Here is a 22,884-nt window from a genome sequence, read left to right as displayed (position 1 = left end):
GTGAGGTGGGGGGAAGCAACTGCTCCTCTGCCTCCAGCAACAGCAGCAACTCTCCTTGGCCCTTGGTGCTTTAATTATTTTCAAGAAGTAATTAAAGGGCTGCACAAGCAAACTGTATCAGTAGGAATAGGTTCCTCATTTGGAGGATCTTTGGAAAATGAGTAGGGAAATTCCATAAATTACAAAAGACTAAAAAAAAAAAATCACATCCCTGATCCCTCTGTTGTGCACCACTCCCAGCAGAATGGTTGTCAGCTCCTATGTTAACAGCATCTCAAAAAGCCTTTCGCCACCACGTCTGAAACCTCAAAAGCCATGGAGGAAATGTGGCCCAAGCAGCTGCCAGGAAGCCTTCTTGCTCTTCACACTTCCTCTTGCTCCACATCAGAAAAATCCAGCCTTGAGCATAACCTGGACTCTTGCACAGAGGATGGAGGGGTGTTGCAAGCCAGTGCCGCCTTCCCCAGCGGGTCGAACAAGTATGTGTTCTGGTCACACAAGGCAAGCCATAGAGACAGCTTTGGTTTGTTTGCAACCAGAGAGGACGCAGGTGTCCCTGGGCTTCTTGGTTTGGCAGGTCCTGCTGCCTTCCCCGTGTCACCCCGTCGCAGGGCACAGCCGGCAGATGAGGCGCAGCTGGGAGGATGGGCAGGGTGTATTTCAGAGGGGCATAGGCAGGCAGCTGTGTCCTGCAGCGATGCCAAGGTCCAGGCGCGCTGTAACGCACGTGTCCCATGTGTATTTTGCCACAAACCTCGCAGTGCACTGGCCTTTGAGCCACATTTTGCAGCAATCTTGCCACCACAGGGGATGCCACTCCTCCACTGCGAGGACACGCTTTCCTATTGACCCTACAGGCTTCACGGTGGATTTGAAGTTCATGAAGTGTTCGCAAAAAAGATTGCTAGTTTGCCTCTACAGGCTGTTCTTTGCTCTCTTTTTTTATTTATCTTATTGAGCTTTCACATCTTACCTACCTTACTATTTTTTGTCATCTAGAGCCTTCAGCTCTTTCAAGGGGCATCTCTGCTTCAAATAACCTTTGGCGCTGGTGGTTAGCCCTGCCAGTTCCTCTCTGCCTTTTAATATCAGGAGCCCTGAAAGGCTGCCTTAAATCTTTGCAAGCTTGCTGGACACTCTGTGATCCTGCAGCTTCTTTTAGCTTCATTTTAGACCAGGTTTCTGCATTTCACACATTTCCCCTTTCTGAAGCTGAACAAGATGCCGCTGGACTTTTCAATCTTTAGTAATTACACAGGGTCCGAGAAACAGAGCACGTCACCAGTGGGCAGCCCTTTCCTGAGAACATGCTCAGCCCAGTCACATGCGCAACCCAGTCCCACCGCTCCCTGCCTGTCCTGCCCAAATGTGCATTCTCACCTCAGCTCTCCCACAGTTTGCTGGTGCTCAGGTGCCTCCTCCCTTCCCAGTCTCCCACAGCAGCCTCAGAGCTACCAGCATTGCTTCAGCTGTGGCAGGCATCCAGGGGCCATGGCCACAGCCTTTACCCTGAAGATGAGCCAGGTCCTGATGACCTGGGCAGGAAAGATCCAAGGGGACCTGCCAGGAGCCCCTAGCACTTGGCACAAGCGGGTCTCCATCTCTCAGCTGGTGCATGTGTCTCAGATTGTCGTGCACATCTGGAATCCCACTGCACCCTTAATCTGCCCCCAGCCATGCTGTCACCCATGCCTTTCCCTCCCCTGCTACCACCCCAAAGCAGACCCCTGTGCCAGGAAGCTGGGCTCCTCTTTGCTTCCCACACACTGGTTGCTCTCCTCCCAGGCTTCATCCCCAGAGCCCAGCACTTCTTTGCTAAGACCTGCTCTGACAACTGCAAGGAGGGGAGGAGCAACTTCACCGAGCAGCAGCTGAGAGCTGCCTGCAAGGAGCAGGAGTGGGGGACACCGCCGCTGCTCCAGGACCTTGCACAGGAGAGTGACATGAGAGAGGCAGGGCTGAGTGAGCATCTCGCTGCTGGTCCACAGCTGCCCCCAGCCTCACTCCGCACTTCAGGGAATGTGAAATGGGCACTGGGCTGGGGCTGGTGGGAAGGCAGTGGATGTAGGGCTGGTCCTGGCTGGCAGCCTGCCACTGTGAGGTCAGGAAGGGGCTTTAATTGGTGCAGGAACAAGGCCAGGGACCTGCACCATTGTCCTGGTTTCAGCTGAGATACAGAGTTAATTTTCTATCTAGTAGCTGGTATAGTGCTGTGTTTCAGATTTAGTATAACGTTGGTAACACACTGAAGTTTTTAGTTGTTGCTGGGGAGTTGTGGTGTCCACACTAAGTCGAGGACTTTCCAGCTCCTCACCCCCTGCCAGGTGCACAAGAAGCTGGGAGAGCACAGCCAGGACAGCTGACCCGGACTGGCCAAAGGGATATTCCCCACCATACAACGTTGTGCTCCATATACAAGTGAGGAAGCTAGCTGGTAGGCGGGATCTCTGCTCAAAACAGACTGGGCATCTGGTTTTGGGGTTTTTTTCTGCATGTGGTGAGCAATTGCATTTGTGCAACACTTGTTTTATTAATAGGGTAACAAAGGAAGAGAATAACAGTAAACTGTCTTTACCTCAACCCATGAGGATGTTTTTCCATTTTCCTCCCCATCGCCTTTGGGGGGGAGGGGTGAGCAAGCGGCTGCGTGGTTCTCAGTTACTGGCTGGGGTTAAACCACAACAAACATTTCCTAGAGTGAAGGGTTGCTGGGTTTGGGTTCAGGGAAGTGCCCAGGAGGTGTCATGCACACAGCATGACTGTCTTACCTGCTCCCACCTACTCTGGAGGTGCTCACAAGGCTGTGGGCCAGCACCTGCCCCTCCCTCCATCGCCACCCACACCCCACAGCACCCACCTTTCTGCCACTGTCCCCACCAAACGGGTGCCGAGGGATGCTGAGCTCCCTGTGCCAGGGGCTGGCTGAGCTGTGCTGCTCAGAGCAGGGTCAGCTCCAGGACACAGCAGCACCCTCCAGCGCCTCTCCCTGCTCAGCCTGCCCCCGGCAGTACTCACAGCCCTGTGTCCCCATCAGGATCCCACAGCTGACCCTTGGGGACCAGGCTACCTGTAGGGCCACCCAGCCACAGCAGCAGCGATGGCACCCACTGCCCCATACACATTGCTGTGTGCCTTCCAGCCATGCAAGCTTCACGGGCTTCGTGCCCAGCTCCTGATCACAACAGGCTATCTGATAACCACCACTGAGACCCTGCTTGAGTTTAGCCAGATGACACCAAAGAAGACTTCAGCAGTTGCAAATGCTGTAGCAGCAACCCCCAATCCAGCCTCTGACAGACTAGCAACCCCGCTATGCCTCCCCTGCATTCGAGGCTGCCCCAGCAGCGAGCACCCAGCAACCCACTCCATGTCAGTGCCAGCAGCACAGGCAGCTGGAAATCCCCTCTCTTGCCCTGTGGCTGACTCAGCATCCCGTGGGGCTGTTTGCCAGCACATGGTCCCCTTCCCCATTTGGGCCAGCCAGTGCACATGGGGAGAACAACCTGGCTCCACACAATCTGTAAATTAAAGCAGCCCAAGTGCAAGCCCTGGCTGCTCCATGCTTCTCCAAGCCAAGACAGAGGCTTACACTGCTTCATTTCTGGATTTTTTTCAACTGTTTTAACTCACTCCAGCACTGCAGACCATTTGTCCACGTGGTTGAAACAAACTCCAGCATGGTATCCTTGCAGTGAAGGCGGGACCCTCAAGCAGAGCTTTTCCCTTCTCCTGGGAGCTACTGAGGTGTAAAGAGAAGGGTTGGGCTCTTAGGGCTCATTCCTGATGGACCTGGAGGTCCACTGTTCATGTGAGTCTAAGTTTAGAAGCCCTGGAGCCCCTCCTTATGAGCGACCCACAGTCACTTAGCCTCATGGCCAGGTTGTAATAGCTCTGGGTCCCCACAACCCGTCCTTCACCACCTCCTTCCTGCGCTGCTCAGGATTTCTTCCCGCTGCCCATGGGTTACACCTTATTGACAACAACTAGAACACCCTGGGGAAGCAGACACCAGACTGAAATGGTGTGAACTCCCATCTGAAATCTGCTTGGTCCCCTGGCAGCATGCACAAGGAATAAAGACAAGAAACCTCAAACACCACTGCCTCCCTGAGACATACCATCATCTGATGATGTGATGTAGTCCCCTCACCCTGAACTGACAGGTCTGATGGCTGGGGGCAACCTATTTGCTTCTGAAGGTCTGGTGTTGGCTGCGGTGGAGGCAGAATAAAGCCTGCATGGCACTGTCCCAGCACAAGTAACCCTGAGACCCTTCCCAGGGACGGGCTGAAATCACAAGGCTGTGTAGCTGGGAGCTCAATCAGCACCTTTTTTATTAATATGCATCATAAATAAAGAAATAAATAAAGGCGAGACACCTCGTTCTAACAGGGAATACAAATTAAATATGGTGCAATGTCCGCTAAGCGATGTACAAGCAGGAGGTAACCTTGCAAGACCAGGGCCCCTCACCGTGGGGAAGCCAGCCCAGGCACGATGCTGCAAGCAGTGTCAACCTGGCCAAGGCACCAAATACTGGCATGGCCTTTCATTAACACTGTTCTCCACCTGACAGGCAGGTGAAGATCCCCATCTCAGCAGGCACCATGAACATGGCAAGGAAAGGGGTTGACTGGCATTGCCTTTACCGAGGACCCCAAGACCCCCAGCAGCCCCTTGTGCTCATGCACGCTACTTGTCCCCCTGCACCCCACGGCACTGCTCAGCAAGACTAGAAACCCTATGTCAAGGGGACCACCACCCCTCCTTCCCCGGCTCCTCGGCTCCCTCTGGGAGCACCCCTCGATCCACCTGCCAGGAGCACTGCCCCCAAATCCAAAGCATCCCTAGCCCAGTCAGGGACCCTGCCCTCACCCCCTCCCCTCCAACCCCCCCTCCAATGAGCATCCCAGGGCTTCCCAGGCGCTGGCTCCCTGCTCAGCATGGGGCCACCCCCCAAAGCACCCATCTGCGCACAGGGTGGCACTACCCATCCCGGACCTATGTAACACTGAACATCCACATGCCGTCCTCATGACCCCGCGCACCCCTTTGCTCTGCACACACACACATACCCCGTTCCCCCTCCCCAGGCTGTGGCCAGGCACAGCCCCAGCACTGCAGCGTGGCAGTGCCGGGCCACTTGGCCTGGTACAATCCACCAGGCACCACTATAACATGTTAAAACAGGGCTGCTCCAGCACAGGGGAACCTACCTTGCAGCCCCCATCAAGCCATAATGCAACCCATCAGCCCAGCCTTGCAGAGACCTTGCCAATGCACTGTGCTCCCACCACTGTGGCTGATGATGCCAGGGATGCTGAAGGCTGCAGACTGCACCCCCTGGTGAGGGGGTGTCCAGCATCCTGCACCCTCCAGCATGAAAATGAGCTGGGCAGTGGGGCAGCACTGCCCTGGCAGGGACTGCTTGGGTTCCTCTATATACGCGTCCACAGCCTATGGGTGCTGGAGATGGCGTGGGGTGGAGGGGGCTCAGGCAGACCCCGGTGTGGCTGCATGCATGGCGATGTCTGGCAATATGAGATGCAGCTCGCAGAAGACCCCAGGGGCCGTGTCGGCCTTTGGCAGCTGCACGAGGAGGAGCAAGAGGGAACCACCTACGGTTACTGTATTCTGTAATGGCAAGAAAGGTAAGAAACTAGCAAGAAGCTGTGTCCGTTCCTCTGGCAGTGTGGGCTTCCTCAGAGGAGCCTCCGCAGCCCACGGTACTGTGCTTGTCCTCCCAGCCACGTCAGTAGTCCTCGTCCTCCGGATGGGTGACATACATGATGGGCACCAGTCCCTTCTCGGAGCCGAGGCTGCACTGCAGCCAGTCACCATCCACCTTGGAGATGACCTGCAGGATGTCCCCCTTGTTGAAGCTCAGCTGTCCTGCCTCGGTGGCAATGTGATGGCAAAGAGCTTTCACCTCACTGTAGGCAGAGGGAGGGGAGGAAGGGTTAGCTCACCACAGGACACTCACCCTGCTGAAGAGTACCGCAGGCACAGAGGATCAAGGAAAACACCTCCTGCCTCCCTCTCCGGCCAGGCTCCCAGCTGCTCCCCAGCTGCAGATTGCAGAGTTGGGGTGGATGGATGCACAAGCCGCATCACTGCCTCGAACCATCCCCTGGTTCACGAGTACAAAGTGGGCCAGGTGAACTGCAACAGGCAGAGCCATGCCAACCCCAACCCACCATGTCCCAGCACCTGCAGGATGGCCACATGGTGCCACTCACCAGGGAGGGTGGGGAGACAGCCCCCGGGCTGGCCATGCCGTGGGGGGCCCTTCAGGTGACTCTGGCCGGCAGGGCTCCGGCTCAGGGGCTGCTTCTCGCCACATGCTCGCCCCAACCGTCTGGGCCACCAGCTGGAACACAGACTTATCCAAGCTCAGCCAGCCGGAGGGCAACCTGCAAGGAGGAGACAGAAGCAGGTAGAGGCAGGGAAGCGTACCTGGGGACATGGAGCAGCCGCTCTCATGGCAAGGTCATGCCTTAGAGGTCTGGCTCCACACACAAAGTGCACTGCGGTCCCCAAGCTGTCTCCTGGTGGGGAGGGCCCAGCATCCTCCAGACACATCATGGCCGAGACAGGGAAAGACATTTCCAGTGGCCATAGAAGCAGTAAGGGTACGTACAGATGGAGAGGCTGTGTGGGAAGGTTGCTACATGGGGCAACTTCATGCTTCTTCCTCCTCGCCTGTTGTGTGCTACAGGGATGACTCCATGTTCTGTCCTCCATAAGTGTTTCTGGGAGGGAGGAGGTGATGATGGGGGCCATGCAGCAGGGGCCCTTCCCCCAGAGAGGGGTCTTAGGAGCTGAAGCAGTGGTAGAGTTCAGGCCAAAGAGGAAAGCCCGTGAGATGGATAAAGTAAAGGCAGGGTGGAGGGGAACGGTGGTGTGGGAGGCATTAAAGCAGGCTGGCAGGGATGGGAAGGGGTGACAGACCTCTCTGTTCACACACTGCCTCCAGCATAGCGCTGTGGTGTAGCCCAGTGGTCTGCTATTGGCCTGCCTTCCACCCACAGTGCTGCAACCCCAAGTTAAACCGCCCTCCCCAGCCCCAACCATCCCTGCCCTTACCTGTTAGGCTGCCTGGGCTCTTTTTGCACCTTCCTGGACCCAAACAAGTGCCCCCACTTGATGGGCTGGCTGCCCTCTGATGCACTGGTGCTGCTCTCCTCTTGGGGGGCTGCTGCTGCTCCCACTCTCTGCTGAGTCCCAGTCTCCTTCTCCTTGCTGCGCTTCAGCTCTGTAAGCACTGAGTCTGGGGGGCTGCCCATCCAGAAGGGCCAGCTCCGTTCCTTCACCTCTTCACTGACCAGCACTTGTTGGGGCTTTTCCAAGGGCTCTTCCACAGCTTCAGGACTTGGCTTGCTGGCAGCCTTGGGCCTCTCCTCCAAGGTTCCCTCAGCAATGGGACAAGCCTCTGCACCCTCCACCACTCCTTCACGGGGAGGTGGTGCCTTGCGGGTCTCCACTGACCTGGGCACATCATTCAAAGCCTTCTTCTTCTCATAGCGGATGAGCTTTGAGCCTTCAGCCGAGCCCTCGATGTAAATCTGAGAGCTCTGCATGAGCTGGTACCACCAGCCTGCCTGCTTGTCCTTCTTCCCCTCCCAGGTGCTCTCTCTCACCTTCCTCCGCTCTTCCTCCCTGTCACCATCTCCACAGGAGGCCCCCACCCCCTTCACCCTCTCACTCACAGCTTGCTGGGGACTGTGGTCCGGTGAGATGTCACCATCTCCAGCACCCACTTTGCATGCTTCAGGGGCAGTGCTGCAGCCGTCGGGATCCTCACTGCTGCCCCGCGTCCGCATCAGCTGCAGGGTGGAGTGTGCGGAAAGCAGCAGGTCCTGCTTCACACGCAGCAGCTCCTTTTGCTGCTGCTGCTCTTTGCCCATCTGCATCAGTTGGTGCTCGAAAAGGAGGTCTAGGTTGAAGGGCAGCAGGGAGAGAGGCTGGAGCAGGAGCAGGAGCTCCTCGAAAAGAGGCTGGCACACGCTGTGAGACAGGCACAAGAAGCCCACTGGCTGGTAGTGTGCCAGGATGATATCTGTAGGGCAAGAGACATTAATTAGAGGAGAGGCCTTTGCCACCTTTGCCAAGCCACCAAGAAGCAGCTGAAGCTATGGGGAAAGGAGCTGGACACTAGTTTTTGGTCACAACTGCAGCTGCAGTGAGAGGCTCAGCGCTGGATCAGGGAGCGCCAGATGTTCTGTGAGCTCTGGTCAAACTGGCCCAGGTCCTGCTTCCAGTTGCACCTGCAGTCAGGACCTTGCCTGTCAGAATGTCCACCAGGATGAACTCTGCCATGACATACCATGGGAGCAGGGTGCGAATAAAGAGCATCAAAGGGTTGGCACATCTCCTGGAGATGAACAAGGAGCTGTAGATCTGGCCAGCACCAGAGAGAGAGGTGTTGGGTACAGCTGAACACAGCCTCTCCAGGGGTCTGGCTGGTCTGAACTGTGGATCCTAACAGAAAATGGACTAGCATTTCTACCTGCAGCAATCATCCTTCACTTCACTTGACCACATCCGCAGTGCCTGCCCCCTCCTCCAGCTTTGTTGTCAGGTCTCACTCCCAGAGAGAGTTGGGAACAGGATTTGTGGCCATTTGGCCCCAGTGAGATAACAAACTTACACTACAGGCAGGACTTGCAGCTTATCTCCAAACCCTTTGCCTAGCCTTCATCATCCTAATAGCCCTAGCTATTGCTCACACTTCCAGCTCTTAATGATGGCTTGAAACAGATGGTCGTCTTCTGTTCCAGAAAAACAGGGCACTTTCTCTTGCCACACTGCTCAGTACAAAGGCAAGTCTGGTCTCCTGTCTGCTCCACAGAGAAGCGCTGACTGCACACACAGACCTGGCAAGTGTCTGCTGTCAGCTCTCAAACCTGCCAGAAGACACTGGGCTGGAGTTCTTGCAGTGCATGGGTCCCAGGGCTGAGCACAGGCTGAGCCAGCAGCACACTCAGAGGATCCAGCAGGTCAAAGGTGTCTGTCTCACTGCGCACTTAGCACTTAGTCATGCTGCTGCTAGGCATCAGGCACTTTGGTCATGCTGCTGGGTTATCTGCACACTCTAGAAATGTTTCTGGTTGAAAAAACAGATATATCCAGTAAAATCTACTTTTTGTTTGTCAGGAGGTTTTCCTTTACATTTCTTTCCATTTCCCATGCCTGAAGGGTTTCAGCTAAGTGTGCGCATCTCTAGCTGTACGAAGCTTTCAAGCACTGGGCAGGGAAGGCAAAAATTCGGGGAGGGTTAGACCTGGTCTCCTGCGAGTAGACTGAGGGATTTGCATTAGAAGTGGTGGCCTTAGGCATTAGCTGCAGCTGGGAAGGACATGGCTGGCCACCTGCAGGTGGAAGGAGCTGCATGGAGCTTTGACTTCCACCTTACTCCCTTGAGCTGAGCAGCCTTCCGGCAACATGTACGCTGGGACTGCATATTGTCTAGTCCTTCAGCTGAGAGCAGAAGGGAGCAGCCTAGGCTGAGAGACCAAGAGACACGTGTGCCCCAGAGCTTACATCTGCGCTCTACATTGTGCAGAATTTGGTCCCTGCTGCAGCCCACAGCCCTCAGGCTCTTACCTTCATGGTTGTAGAGGTGGTTGAACCAGAACTCCAAGGACCGGATACTGCAGGAAGGGAAAACAAGCAGGGAAATAAAGAAAACTTGAAAATCAATTCACCCCCTTCATCCTAGCTGTTCTACAAGAACAGCTGGAAGAGGTGGCTGGAAAAGGCATTTACACAGCATGAACCTGTGAACCTCAAGACCTAGTGAAAGGACAGTGGCTCACTCCCACCAGTGTGCACTGACTACAGCCACCCAGCCTGTCATGGAGCCACCCAGTTTGCTTTACATCAGGCACTGTGCGACCATAAACCCTGAAAACTATGTTTCCAGAAGCTTCCTCACCATTCAGGTCCTATGCCTTTGGCAGAGCTTAGCATTGCTGAGAAGGGCTCACATGGAAGAGGCTAATCATCTATTAACATGAGACCATTGTTGCAGGCCTGGCCCAAAGTATGCTGGTATCCTGTGCCAGCAGGAGAGAGCTGGGCCGCCCTCAGCGGGGAGAGCAGGGCAGAGCTTGCTCCTGCTTGTAGGCCTCCCCCAACATTTGGGGATCTTGGAGCCTCTGTTGCCACTGCCAGAGCTCTTGCTGATCACTGGAGAGGAGCAGGGAAATACCAGCACTCATCCCTTCACCGCTGCTGCCTTCTGTTTAATACTGAGTGTAGTGTGCACACTCCTTATCCAACCTGGAAGGGTCAGCCTTGCGTCCTGGACCAGGGCAATGCCTCCTTCAGAGCCTCATGCGCTGGGATGCACCGCAGCTCCAGGAAGCAGTGATTTAAGCAAGGATTTTCAGGAGTAATTTATGCATGCTGTGTCTATCCCTGTATGAACCCTGACAGACAGACTCTTCCCACTTCATATTTTGGAGCTAAAACAAGCTAACAATGTTCTTCAGTGGGCTACAGCCACCCCTTCTCAGTCCTGGCCTGGTAGAGTAGGTTTTGACCCTTCTGGACCTCCCTGAGGCTCACAGCTTCTTCCTTCTCTCACCTACAGCTGGGGAGCAGCTTCCCAGGTTTTAAGTCTTTTCACTGGCAACTGTGCCTACTTGCAGTCAAGGACCAGCACCTGCTGCCAGCCCTGGACAGTGACATGCAGCCAGCCCAGAGACCCTGCTTACTTGAGGAGGCCAAAAATGAATGCGTTGAACCTCATGGTGTGGTTGGTGAGCTCCGTGTACTGGCTGATCTTGCTATAGAGGCTGTGCAGCAACTTGGTAGAGGGGCCTATGGAGAGAAGCGAAATGTTGAGATTAGTTGTGGTCAGCAAAGCCAAAACGGCACCATGGGAAGAAGCATCAAGGCAAAGACAGATGTTGGCTGGGTGCCCATGCCTGTATGTGCATTGCCCCTCCATTAAACATCAAGATGAGCTCACTCTGTCCCAACAGTTATGACTCCACAAGGATTGAGCCAAATGACTTGAGCCAAGTGAGCTGTGTGTGTATTTTCCTACAGACCAGGCTAGAGCACAATTCTGTCTTATACAATAGCTGTGCAGGGCTAAAGATGGAAGTCTGGAAACACGCTAGAAACTTAAGAGGGGGAAAATGGAGCATTCCTTTTTTTTTTTTTTTCCATTGCTAGGGCCTGTTATAGGAGAATTTGGAAGTTTCAGGGGAAATGACAATACATATTTGGGCAGAATAGAGCAGCGACTCTCGCCTTGCACAAGGTCAATGTGCACCCTGTTCCATGCAGGGAGCCAGGTATTATTCTGCCTTCCCATCCTTATAGCCAGCCTTCCCCAGCACCTCCCAGCCATAACACAGGAGTACCACAGAGCCACCGGCATCGCTGCACACCCTTCATACCTAGCTGGGTGGACGCCTCCACCACGCTCCAGGGGATGTTCCTCCTCTGTCCAATGATCACGTCCAGGACATAAGCCTTGAGCCCATCACTCAGGATGTCCCGGACAGCAGGGCACAGGTATTTCAGGATGAGATGCCCTACATTGGGGCTCACAGAGCTGTTCCCAAGTTTGGCCTAGGGGACAACAGGCAACAGAGAGAGTGTTGGTAACCGCTCTACAAGGTATGGATGCATGCAAACAGTCCAGCCCCACTTGCCTACTACAGAAACCCAGCAGGCAATATCCAGGCTCAGCAGCTCCTTGAACAGGCAGGCTCTTCCCCCTTCACCCTGCCTCATACGCCAGTTCTGGGTTGCTCCCTGCAAGGTCTGCCTCAGGCTGGGATGAGGCAACAGCTTGGAAAGAGAATATCCCAGTTTGGGAAGAGGATATCCCAGTCAGAAGGGCTGCCTGGTTCTCCCTACACGTATAACAACGCTGTCCTGCTGGAAGAAGAAAAGAGTAGGGGATTTTTCTGCTGCTCTAGATTTTCTTGTTGCTATTTCTGAAGCAGGAAGCAGCAAGCGACATAGGAACTCCCAGCACTTAAAGAACACTTAACTCAGTGACATGCAGAGCTATAATTCCCAGGGATTACTATAAATAAACAGGGTGAGGGCAAAATGGATGGATGGAGCTCAGGTTGAGGTGAGGAAGCAAGTAAGAGCCCAGCATCAGCAGAGCAGGGACATATTCTGCTGCACACAAACTTTGAGCTGCCCAGGGGTCAATCCATAGGGGCCAGCCCCAGGTCTTGCACGTCGTGTTGGTGGTCCCAGGCAGTTGTGTTCAGGGCACAGATTTTACCAGCTGAGCTGGAATTACACTGGCCAGTTGGCACAGGTCCACAAAGTCCCTGAACTGAGGCTGAACTTCTGGGTCAGGAATAATCCCACCAGATCCACTGAGCACGGGAGCATCAGGGACCGGTGCTGCCTTTTGACAGGCGAATGCTCAACCCTTGGCACACCGATGCATAACAAAACCCCAGGTTGAAACCACACTGCAGGTAAAGTAATAGGGGAATGTAGCAACTATTCCCCAAAACAACACTGCAAGAACAGGTAATTCACAGTGAAGCCTTAAAAAGCTGTGGGAATCCAAACAGCTCTGGTTAAGCTGTACAGCAATCTCTGCATCAGTAACAATTGTAATTAGGGGGAAAATTACCCTGGGCTCTGAGATAAGATTGAATGGGCTTGGAATCTGTCCCAGTCAGGTTTCTTCTTGGGCATGGCACTCCAGGGCGGTTGTCACATCCAAACAGTGTCACATTGCTGCCCCAGAGTCCCCGCGACTGAAGCGGAGCATTCAGCTTTGAGAGGAGGCACCACAAACGTGCTGGGTGTCACGGGACTGAAAACTCTGGATGGTACAAACAGAACCAAGCTCGCTCTGCTTCTCTGTTATTCCAGAAATAGGAGATGAGGGGAGCACAGGTCAAGGACAGCCAGATCCACAGGTAACCTAGATACACTCTGAAGCTAGTGGGATGCCCACCTGCCCCAGGTGGCAATGACTGATGTGCTTTTTTATCATTATGGAGCCCTGTGACACATGGAGGGACTAGGGACACTGCACTGTCATGGGATGGGTGGAGGAGGGGGACATAACTCTCCGCTATATGAGAAAAAAAGAGCTGCTGTACTGCATCTGACTAAGTTCAGCTGGCCTGGTATTCTCTCTCATAAAGAATCATAGAGTCATAGAATGGTTTGGGTTGGAAGGGACCTCAAAGATCATCTAGTTCCAGGGACACCCTCCACTAGACCAGGTTGCCCAAAGCTACATCCAACCTGGAATGAGCCGTGACTAAGTACATAAGAAAGAGTCAAACCAGAGCAAATATATATATCTAATACTTCCCCTTAAAAATCTCCCAGCCTACTACTTTTGACTTAGAGACTACCTAAGTTGGACCTTATTCCTATGTGTTTAGTAGATCTCAATTTCCCTTCTCTGTATTTTTCCAATCTTCCCTTAAACCCACATTATCTTTTAGCACCCCCAGCACCATGTAGTAAGAACTGTCACAAGTTTACTATCTGCTGCACGATGTACCATTGCCTTTGTTTGTTCTGTTCTTGGTACTATTACCTTCATTGGATACTCCATAGTTTTTGAACTGGAAGACCTTGGAGAGGCAATCTTTCCCCATCCTCCCCGTGTCACTCATGATGTTGAGAAGTCACACTGAAAGCAAGACTTACCTTCACCCCTGGATCCCTGCTGGTTCCAAAGTGAGCCACAATCAGGTCAACAGCAGTGTTGATTGCCTTCACCAGACCTAGAAGGAAAGATCAAGTCAGAGAGCTGCCTGAGGGGCTTCTAGGACAGACCCTGACCAAACACTTCATGAAGAAATCAGGCAGGGGCATTTCAAGCCCATGTCAGCAAGCCATGTGATGACTTTCAATAACAAGCCAGTGGTGGGTAATGTGACATCTGGATCAGTATGATGTAAGAACAGAAGTGGAACAGAGGAGAAAGCTGCCATCTGGTAATCACCACCACATAGCTGGCAAAGCCACGGGAACCTTTCTGCACAGCCCTTGCCTCTTACACGATACCAAGTCAGCTGTCAACAATCCAGTCCTCAACCCTGCCTCTAGCACAGGTCTCATCACAGCCACATCTTGTCCTACTATGGAATCCTTTCTCCCGCCCTTTCACATAAACACTTTGCCGTGTAGGACCCATCAGATCTTTTACCTAAAATGCAAAAGCTCAGGCTAGCACATGTGCAACACCACACAGACTAACAGGTCTACCCTTGTTTACTGAGATGGGGTAGCAGCATGTCCTGCCTTAGGGCCATACTCCTGTGCCTGCCTGCTCTCTCTGATCTTTCTTGTGGACTTAAGATCGTTTCTAATCATACTTCCTGGGACAAGCAGTTCAAACATACTCTGGCACGTTGCATGGTGCAGAAACCACCAGAACCTGCCGTGGAAACAGTCATCAGTTCAGGGACACGTGGTTACGATGCTACAGTAGAGAAGGTCAGGGAAAGAAACGATTACGTCTACAGAGATGAGACAGAAAGAAGCACTGCTTGCCTTATGCTGTCCCACGCCACACCCTTGTCCACGACAGACACATGGACTCACCTTTCTTCTGCAGCAGGTCAATGGAGACAGACTCTGTGTTGCCATCTGGGGAGAGGCAGAACTCAGCAGGGGGTTTCTCTGCTAGTGAGAAGTAGTCAGGGAAGAAGTCAGTGTAGGTAAGCTGGAGTTGCCTCATAGACTGTCCTGCAGGGCCAAGACAGGGGGAGAGAAGGATCAGCCCCAAGCCCTGATATCAAATCCTCTCCCACATTGTTTGCTTTTCCCAGATGCACCTGCACCAGCAGCAGTCTTCACCCAGGCTGTCCAAGACTGGGACAGCAAGGCTATAGGCCTGTTACTCTCCCAGCAACGGTTTGCAACATAAGCCTGTACAGTTCAAGCCCACAGCCCACCCCACACCTAGCTCCAGCTTGGCTGGGGGCCCGTGGGCACTGGAAGATGCTGTGCGAGGTTCACCCTCATGGCCTGGTGCTAAGGGAAACCTTGATGCACTGGACTCTCAGGGCTGCTGTGCAGACAGCCCCAGCAAGTGGGGTCAACAGTAGAGCACACAGACAATCCCTACTTGTCATACAGAGGCACGCACAGGCATCAAACTACACATCTTCTGCCTGTCCCCTGGGACAGCCTCTGTTTTCAGGGGGTGACTTCTGCAGGAGCTCTTTCATGTGCTCGATTTCCATCTGGTTGATTCCCCAGCTCTGTGCTAGGCATCTTCCCGTGAAGGAGGGATGGAGAAACTGGGTTGGCAGAGTGAGGTGCAGAGCTTTGGGGAATTCCCTCCACAACCTGGGGCTGGCCTGAAGAATGGTCTCCCTCCCACTGACAGACCACACTACTCTTTCCAGAGAACTCTGCCAAAAGCAGCCTGTACCTCTCAGCCCTTCCTGCACAGGTTTTTGGAGGACACAGAAGACCTTAAGGGCAGAGCATGGAGAAGACAGAGTCCCATGGAGCCCTACAATATTGCCAGCTGCCCCATGAAAGCTACAGCCCAGCATCTAGCATGCTGCCAGGGTTGGGGCAGATGGGCAGACACTGTGGTGCACGAGATCTTCAAGGGCCATAACTCCTGTGTGAGACATGAACTACAAGCTGGACACAGTCCAGGTGCACTTGCTAAGGTCTGAGCAGGCTCTTGGGTTGTTCACTTTCCCGTTCAATCCAGCCCAGAGCTGGACCTGACTGCTCTCAGCTGATGGAGAAGAAGGGAGGCTCCACACAGATTGTACCCATCAGTGAGGCAATCTTCACCTTCCTCTTGTACCCCTCGGCCCCACTGTGAGCAGATGCATCATCCCTCCTGCTCAGAGCAGTGATGAAGCCAGGCTGAACCTGAGCCCCAATAGCTACTGAACCTGAGCCACAAGGTCACCTCCCAAGACCCCCCCAGCAGAAAGGTGGTGCGCACCGTTCAGCTTGCAGTGGAAATGGCTGGTGTTGAGAGTTCCAGGGAGCTCAAAGATGGGGTTCCCCCGGTTCAGCCGAGGCTCTTGCTGCCTCCTGTCTAGGCTGCCTGCTAAGCTGGGCAGCCCTGAAATGCGGTCCAGACCCAAGGGGTTCCTCCGCCTGTACTCCCGCCACTTCAGTGCTTGGGGGGAGAGGTGGTTTGCTAGGACGCCGAAGGCAGCGAGCACCAGATGGGAGAACGCAGGCAGACAGGACGACGTGGAGGGGAAAGAGGCAGAGAGAGGACAAGAAAGAGGAAGGACAGAGAAAAAGAGACAGAACATTAGTTAAAAGTCCAGCAGCGTTTCAGGACATTAGCACACAGACATGAAGGGAAGCGGAGACCACAGCCTGGCAGGGCAGGAGTCTGGGTGGCCTCATGGCTGTTGGCATAGAGGGAGCAGGTTTGGGGTGCAAGTACCTGGCATGAGGTACTGTAAGATCAGCAGTCCATGCTGCCCTCTCCATAGAAGTGTAGGAGTCAGGACTGGAGGGACATGCTCTTAGCTTAGGACTTTCTTTTGCAGGCAAAGTGATGGTGGGGGCTGTTGGGCACTGCAGCACCCAGATGCAATTTTGCCCCGGGCTGTGGCTATAAGAGAGGGTGGTACTATAGGGAGCAGCCATAGTCATAGGGACCTGGAGATGTTCCAGACTAGCATGTCCTGGCAGATGGGTACCTACCATTGAGGGTCCGTATTCCCATGCTGCTCAGGGAACCAGAGCTGCTGTTCTCACTGCCACTTCTCCACTGGGGATCCGTGTGGCCTCCCACTCTGCTCACAGGCATACCACCCACCGAGAGGGGTGGGAGGGAGCCACTGTGGAGTCGGTACTCGGAGAGCGGTGGGCTTGGCTCCAGCGGTGCCTCCTTTTTGGGAACCGGCTTGGGGTTCTCCTTTTGCCTCAGGGCATCAGCTTTGGTGGCTTGGGAGGGCTGCATGGCACTGGCAGCAGGGGAAGATCTCGTGGGAAGCAGGCTGGCGGAGATGGGGCAGGACCTGCTCCTGGGGGGCTGGCTCTCTCCAGCTCTCTCCGTGGTGGGTGAGGAAGAGGAGTCCACGCTTTGAAAGAAAGGCACGTTGCATCGCACAGGAGAGTAACTCCCCAGGGGGGACGGCCGGGTTGTCTCAGGAGCAGGCTTCTTAATGCAGCCATCATTGCGGGAGGCAGCTCCATCCACTGAGCGCTGTGTCAGGAGCGTGCTGTGGGCATGGCTCCGCGTCGCTCCTGCCTGCTCTGCGGAGGTGGCCGAGGCTGAGGACTGAGAATTGGAGATCTGCTGGCTGGCAGGGCGGTTGCTGGACAAGCTGTAGAGTTGAGAAAGGCTGGAGGCAAAATGGCTGTGCAGGGCACGGGCCTTGGGTGGCTTGCTGAAATGGTGCTGGAAAACAAAGGGCTGGATGGGCAGAGTCGTGGGACGCTGGTCCTTGCTGTAGCGTACCACAGGCTTGCTGTCTGTGCCACCACCTTCAGGGACAGAAAAGGGGACAAAGTGTGAGGACAGGCAGGGGGACAATCATCATCAGCCCAGTAGATCGCAGGCAAAAGGGAATGTGCTCTCAGCTGTGGAAGGAAGAGGATGAGCTAGAGGCCAGTGACACAAGCAGAATGGTTCAAGTCTGAACTGGTTACACACATCATGAGCTGACAGGGTAAAGATATGTCAGCCCAGATGCATGTTGACAGCTCTCTGGAAGTGTAGGGCAGTGCACTGGGGGCTTCTCTCTCCTGGTAGTGTCACCAGCTTCCCATCTCTTCCCCATCCTTTGCACTCAGGACAGCACCAGTCATGGCCCCAAGTGCCTGCCCTCGACCTGCCTCCACCCAGGCAGTACCACAGAGTCACAGCCCAATGCACAGCGGTACAGCAAGATTTCTTATCCTGAAGGGCTGTCCCCTCCCACACGTGCTGAGAACTCATCTTTCTGAGCACAAGCATTACAAGCAACAGCACTGCAGCTCTGCATCCCACATCGCACTCAGTGCTGCCGGAAAGGCTGCTTGCTTCCCCTTCTCCCTCCCTCCTCTTTCTCCTTTAACTGTTTCCCCTCTGAGCACACAGCTTGCTTCCTCCTCCTGCCCGTACCACATCCAAGCAGGACATTTCCAACCAAATCAGGACCACAGTAGAATTAGGAGAGCTTCTAACCCTGGAAAAGGCAGGTCTGGTCCATCAAATGACTGACAGGGATGTCCGAAGGGAGTGTGCTGGGCTGATCTCTTACGTGTGACTGCAGCTCTGGCGGGACCACAATATCCCAAGGGACACAACTGAAGCGTGACACACAGTGCACAACACACACAGCATTGGGTGCACACATGCAGCTGACTGGGATCCCTGATCACCGGCCACACGGCATCCCAGCGCAGCGTGGCAACTTCTGCCTTGCCTCTGTCCCACTCCTCCAGCCCACAGCAAATCCCGGGACAAAGCACCTGTCCCAGCAGAGCCCCAGCGTTATTACCTGCTGCCTGAGGGGTGTGCCAGGCCTCTCTCCCTCTAGCTAGCCTTTAGCAGGGCTTGCTTTCCCTCTAGTCCCTTCTCAGACCCTCTAGGCTTGCATGCTGCTCTCGGCTGGAGAAAGGCAGCCCTGCCTCTATCTCCAGCCGCAGGCAGGAGCTTTCTGCACAGCACTAATGCCTGCCTTGCTGTCACAGTGAAGAAGGGACTGCCTTCTCCCAGCAGAGACCTGCCTTTCCTGCCATCCTGCACCAACTGCACATTCAAGGCTCAATAAACAGGACAATGCACAAAAAAATCTTGCTCCAAAGGCCAATATCTCTCCCACACCTGCCACAGCAATGAGTGACATGTTCTTCCTATCTGCTGCCAGAAATCTTCAGGGCATTAAATGGAGACATTCTGGTCCTTGGCATGTTAGTGGCTATCTACTGCAGCACTCTGGTCAGAGCCCCATTTTAGACTGGCTCTTACCTATGAAGCAGGTACAAGAACTGTCTAGAGCAGAGATAGAGGTTTCCTGCCATTCTGGAGAAATGGCCATACCTCTGATGGGGCTATTGCACAGCTTCCTTACCAGGACAAGTGACAGTAATATTAAGGTGGAAAGCAATTAATGTATTACAAGCTTTCTTCCACAGGAACCTTTTTTGCAATCCAATGCACTATGGAGGATGTGCCAGGATATTCCAGCAGAGACATGCAGCTGCTCTAATCCCTGCAGGAATCATGCTGTAAGTCCCAGCAGAGACTTTGTGAGCTCCTTGACCCTGCACTGGGAGGAGACTGCTGGCTATGCCACTTCTCTCCCCATCTCTGCCCCACGTGGCTCCAAAGAAAAAAGGCTAAAGACTCCTCAATGGCTCCCTTCCCTTTGTCTGCTGGGAACATGGCCCTGCTGAGCATCTTCACATCTCTGTCTTAGGAGATAAAGGCAGGTGATTCTCCTGGACTAGGGGAGTATAATGCCCTGAAGACAGACAATCCCTCAAGCTGCACAAACCTTAAGTGCTAACGCCATGTCCTCCCTTACATGATATGACAGGTTTGCACAACACCTCAAGAGGCTTTGGAAATACAAGGACAAGACACTTGCACTCATCTGGGTCTGAAATAAGCACAGTGGGGCTTTATCCCAAGGAGTGCCAGACCAGGAAACAAACTGCACAGGCTCTGGTGTCCCATTGCCATGCAGGTTCCTCTGCTGCTCCCCTCACGTCCCAAAAAGCAGCCTTTCTTTTTACTTCTCTATTCTGCCTTATTTGGCTCCTTACCGTCTGCTCGGGCTCTAACATCTCTTTGTCCATGGCCACTGGCAGAGCCACCTGAGAAGCTGGCATCTGCCTCCGTCAGCAGGGATAGAGAGGCTTGCTCACCTGCCCCATGCCCACTGGGGACCTTCTCACTGGAGACAGAGTCTTTGGTGGAACACAAAGCCTGGCTGTCCCCAAAAGTGTGATTCAAACAGAAGCCCTCGCAGCTCCGGTTCAGGCCATGGATGAAGGGCATGGGTGGAAGACTCTGGCTGCGGCGAGCTCTTTCTTCAAGGAAGGTTGGGCAATCCTGCTGTGTCTCAGGGATAGGGGAGAACTCCAAGGAGGAATCACCACTGGACCGGAGTGGTGGGGAGGTGACGTTCTTCTTCCGGCCTTTAGCTAGTTCAGCAAAAGATGTCACTCGCTTTGGGGGAGAACTCTGGATGGGTATTGCTGGACTTTCACTCAGCTTGACCGGACAGCTCACCATACGCTCCAAGGAGCCCAGCCTGCTGCTGGGACTCCTGTCCAGGTTCTGATCATAGCTCCTGGAGCGCTGCCGGCTTGTGTTGAGATTGGGTGGTGACACATTCACATAGACCTGACCCTCAATCACGGTCTGGGTGGCTTCTCCCTTTGCCTCCTCTTCGCTGCACTCCACGTTGCTTTCTTCTTGTCTCAGGTCAGGCCTTCTAAACAGATAGTATTCAGTGGGCTGAGCTGGGCTACCTTTGGTATGGTCTTCTGAGCAGCTAGTTATGGATGATCCTGCTGGGCTGGGGGATGACTGGGAAGACAAGTCACATGTGACTAACTTATAATAATTCTGAGTAGCCACAACAAGCCGTGCTTGGCTCTGGAAGCAAGCAGTGAGGTCTGAGCTCTCTGAAGTGCAAGGCTCACAGTGGAGGTGGTAAGAGTTGCAGTTAGCATCAAGGACAGGTGAGGAGGAGCGTTGACACCCACACACCTTCCCTGAACTCTCTGGGTGATGCGACTCGCAAGACATCTTGGATTCTGTGGGTGATGAATGCAAATCCAGATAAAAAGCTCCTGTGTCTGAGTGGCTACAGAAGGAAGAGTCACAGGACAGGTTGGCTGAATTCAGGTTAGATCGAGAATGGCTGTTCATTTTGTTGTAGAGAGCACTGAAGTTCACCAGCACCCCATCAGAGCTGTTGCAAGAAGAGTCACTGATGTAGCCCATCTGTTGGTCAATCACTTCAGACTGACTTGATGAACTGTAGCAGCGACAGCGCTGGAGCTCCGAGCTGGAACAGCTGCACGTCCGGCTATGCAGCACACCCTGGTTTCTCAGCGATTCACCTGTGTTCTGGTTCCACTCCTGGTCACCACCATCGAAGGAGAAGTTGGAGGAGCTGCCGCGATGGCAGCTGCATTCATCCAGCTCCATGCGTTCTGAGGCCTGGTGGCACCTGTTCGCGTTGTTCCTCTTCTGGTTGTCGTCACTGCTGATTTTGTCCTCTTGCCCGTCTACCACACCGGACCGGCTGGCCATGTTCCAGGATTTCACAATGTGGTTGGAGTCGTGGAGGTGGAAAGGGGGCAAGGCCAGCTCGTGCAGATGAAAGGGAGGTTTGCCTGCTGCAAGTGAGTTGTGAAGGTGGAAAGATTTTTGACCCAAGTCATCCCCAAAAATACTGAGGTCTTCACCCTCACTCAGCAGGAAAGGGTTGTGTCGCTTACTGACACTAGGGACAACCAAATCCCTTGCTTTGCCTTCTTTGTTGTCTGAGGCCTCTGCTGAGGTTTCGGAGGTCTGGAGAAAGCTGCTGTACACCAAGGAGTCAGTCTGTGAAAGGTCTCTGTCTGGAAGGGCAGAGGTCCGCGTAATGCTGAGCTCTGGCTGGCAGAAGGGGTTGGTCCTTTTGCTCACGGAGCAGCACTGTCTATCAGGGACCTGGCAATGCACCAGGGGAATGTGATGGACAATCAGTGTCTCACCAGTCAGTTTGGGTGGACTATCCATGGTGAGGAATGCTCTTCAGGACATCAGTTAAGCTGGTGCTACCCATGGACAGCACATACCAGGGCTGCACATGAGAGGCAGGGAAGACACTTCTCATGAGGGAATTCAGATACCTACAGAGACAAAAACACAAAGGAAGTCACCTCTCAGGAAAAGCAATGACAATTTCAAGCATCCTTGCTTTGACTGAAGACTTCATGTGCTGACAAGGACCAAACCAGACTGGTCTTAGTCAGCACAAGGACCCGAGCACAAGGTCCTGAGCTGCCCTTCCTCAGGGAAAGCCTCACAATGTTAGACAAACACGTCCCCCTCCCTGCAGAGTCCTGGGATAACTTGTGCTTCAGCTGACCCCTCTCAAAATTATCTGGAGCGACTGATTTCCCGCGAGTAGCCAAAGGCTGCACAGGCTTTGGGCCAAATGAAGACCTCACAGCACTGTACGCTCACAGGAAAACGTGCAGACAGCACAGGGTCTGAAATGAAGTGCTGCGCTCTGATGAGAGCAGTCCGTCTTCTCACACTGGATTAAATATCTTTGCCTCCCTTTAGGTAGCTTGAACTTTCCTTTAAGAAGCAAACACTGAACTGCACTGCCAGGTCTTGCAACGTTACAGACACACAAGCCCAGGCGGAGACTGGAAAGCAGGAACAGTTTGGAATGGTAAAGCAGCAACAACCATTCCTCTCCAAAATCCAGAAGCTCCCATGAGGTCCTGAGTGCTTTTAATGGCGTCAGGGGAACATGCCAAAGTATGCAACTACTTATGTACACAAGGACTTCTCATGTGAAAAGGAGAGGGTGACTTCAGCGGGGCCATGGGGAGACGCTGGTGATGGTTAAATAGGTCCCATATAGCACACTGCCTCCTGCTGACCTGTTGATGAAGATTAAGCCTCAGCTCAAATTGGTTCCGCTTGTGGTCTGGGGTGCTGGGTTTGCAGTTCTCTGACACTCTGCCACATTTTCTGCCTATCTTATTACCTGCTGCACTTCACAGCAGTACGACTGCCACAGCCCACCGTCCCAGGAGCCATACAGGCAGGGCACTAAGAGCCCCACTCCCTCAGTGTTCAGTAAATAGCAAGTTCTCATAAAGCTAGAGGAAGATGTTCACCAGCATTTGATAGGGGAGAGCAGAGAACATATTTATTCCTCCTTCCCCACCTAACCCAGAGGTCCAGCCTGCAAGCACCTC

At 53.8% G+C, this 22,884-nt stretch overlaps 1 protein-coding gene across 11 annotated transcripts in view; it reads right to left on the bottom strand.

Moving 5' to 3' along the window:
- Nucleotides 1-4,317: 4,317 nt before the first annotated feature.
- The window catches only part of RUSC2 (RUN and SH3 domain containing 2), a 60,192-nt gene continuing 41,625 nt past the window's right edge, over nt 4,318-22,884 (bottom strand). For 6 of the 11 annotated variants that reach the window (XM_054809358.1, XM_054809356.1, XM_054809360.1 and 3 more), the window contains 11 exons: nt 19,714-21,798; nt 16,660-17,445; nt 15,938-16,138; nt 14,566-14,709; nt 13,666-13,742; nt 11,415-11,589; nt 10,722-10,827; nt 9,607-9,653; nt 7,087-8,059; nt 6,240-6,413; nt 4,318-5,933 (listed from right to left, as the gene is read on the bottom strand). In XM_054809358.1, the coding sequence (XP_054665333.1) occupies nt 5,753-5,933; nt 6,240-6,413; nt 7,087-8,059; nt 9,607-9,653; nt 10,722-10,827; nt 11,415-11,589; nt 13,666-13,742; nt 14,566-14,709; nt 15,938-16,138; nt 16,660-17,445; nt 19,714-21,685 (4,836 nt within the window). In that variant the 5' untranslated portion in view covers nt 21,686-21,798 and the 3' untranslated portion in view covers nt 4,318-5,752. The remainder of the gene's footprint in view (nt 5,934-6,239; nt 6,414-7,086; nt 8,060-9,606; nt 9,654-10,721; nt 10,828-11,414; nt 11,590-13,665; nt 13,743-14,565; nt 14,710-15,937; nt 16,139-16,659; nt 17,446-19,713; nt 21,799-22,884) is intronic. The other 5 variants (XM_054809362.1, XM_054809363.1, XM_054809364.1 and 2 more) reach the window with 3 other exon arrangements.

This window comes from Grus americana, chromosome Z (genome assembly GCF_028858705.1).
Source record: "Grus americana isolate bGruAme1 chromosome Z, bGruAme1.mat, whole genome shotgun sequence".
NCBI classification, from domain to species: Eukaryota; Metazoa; Chordata; class Aves; order Gruiformes; family Gruidae; genus Grus; species Grus americana.
The sequence above is the reverse complement of the archived record's forward strand: the minus strand, read 5'-3'. Positions and strand labels throughout refer to the sequence as shown.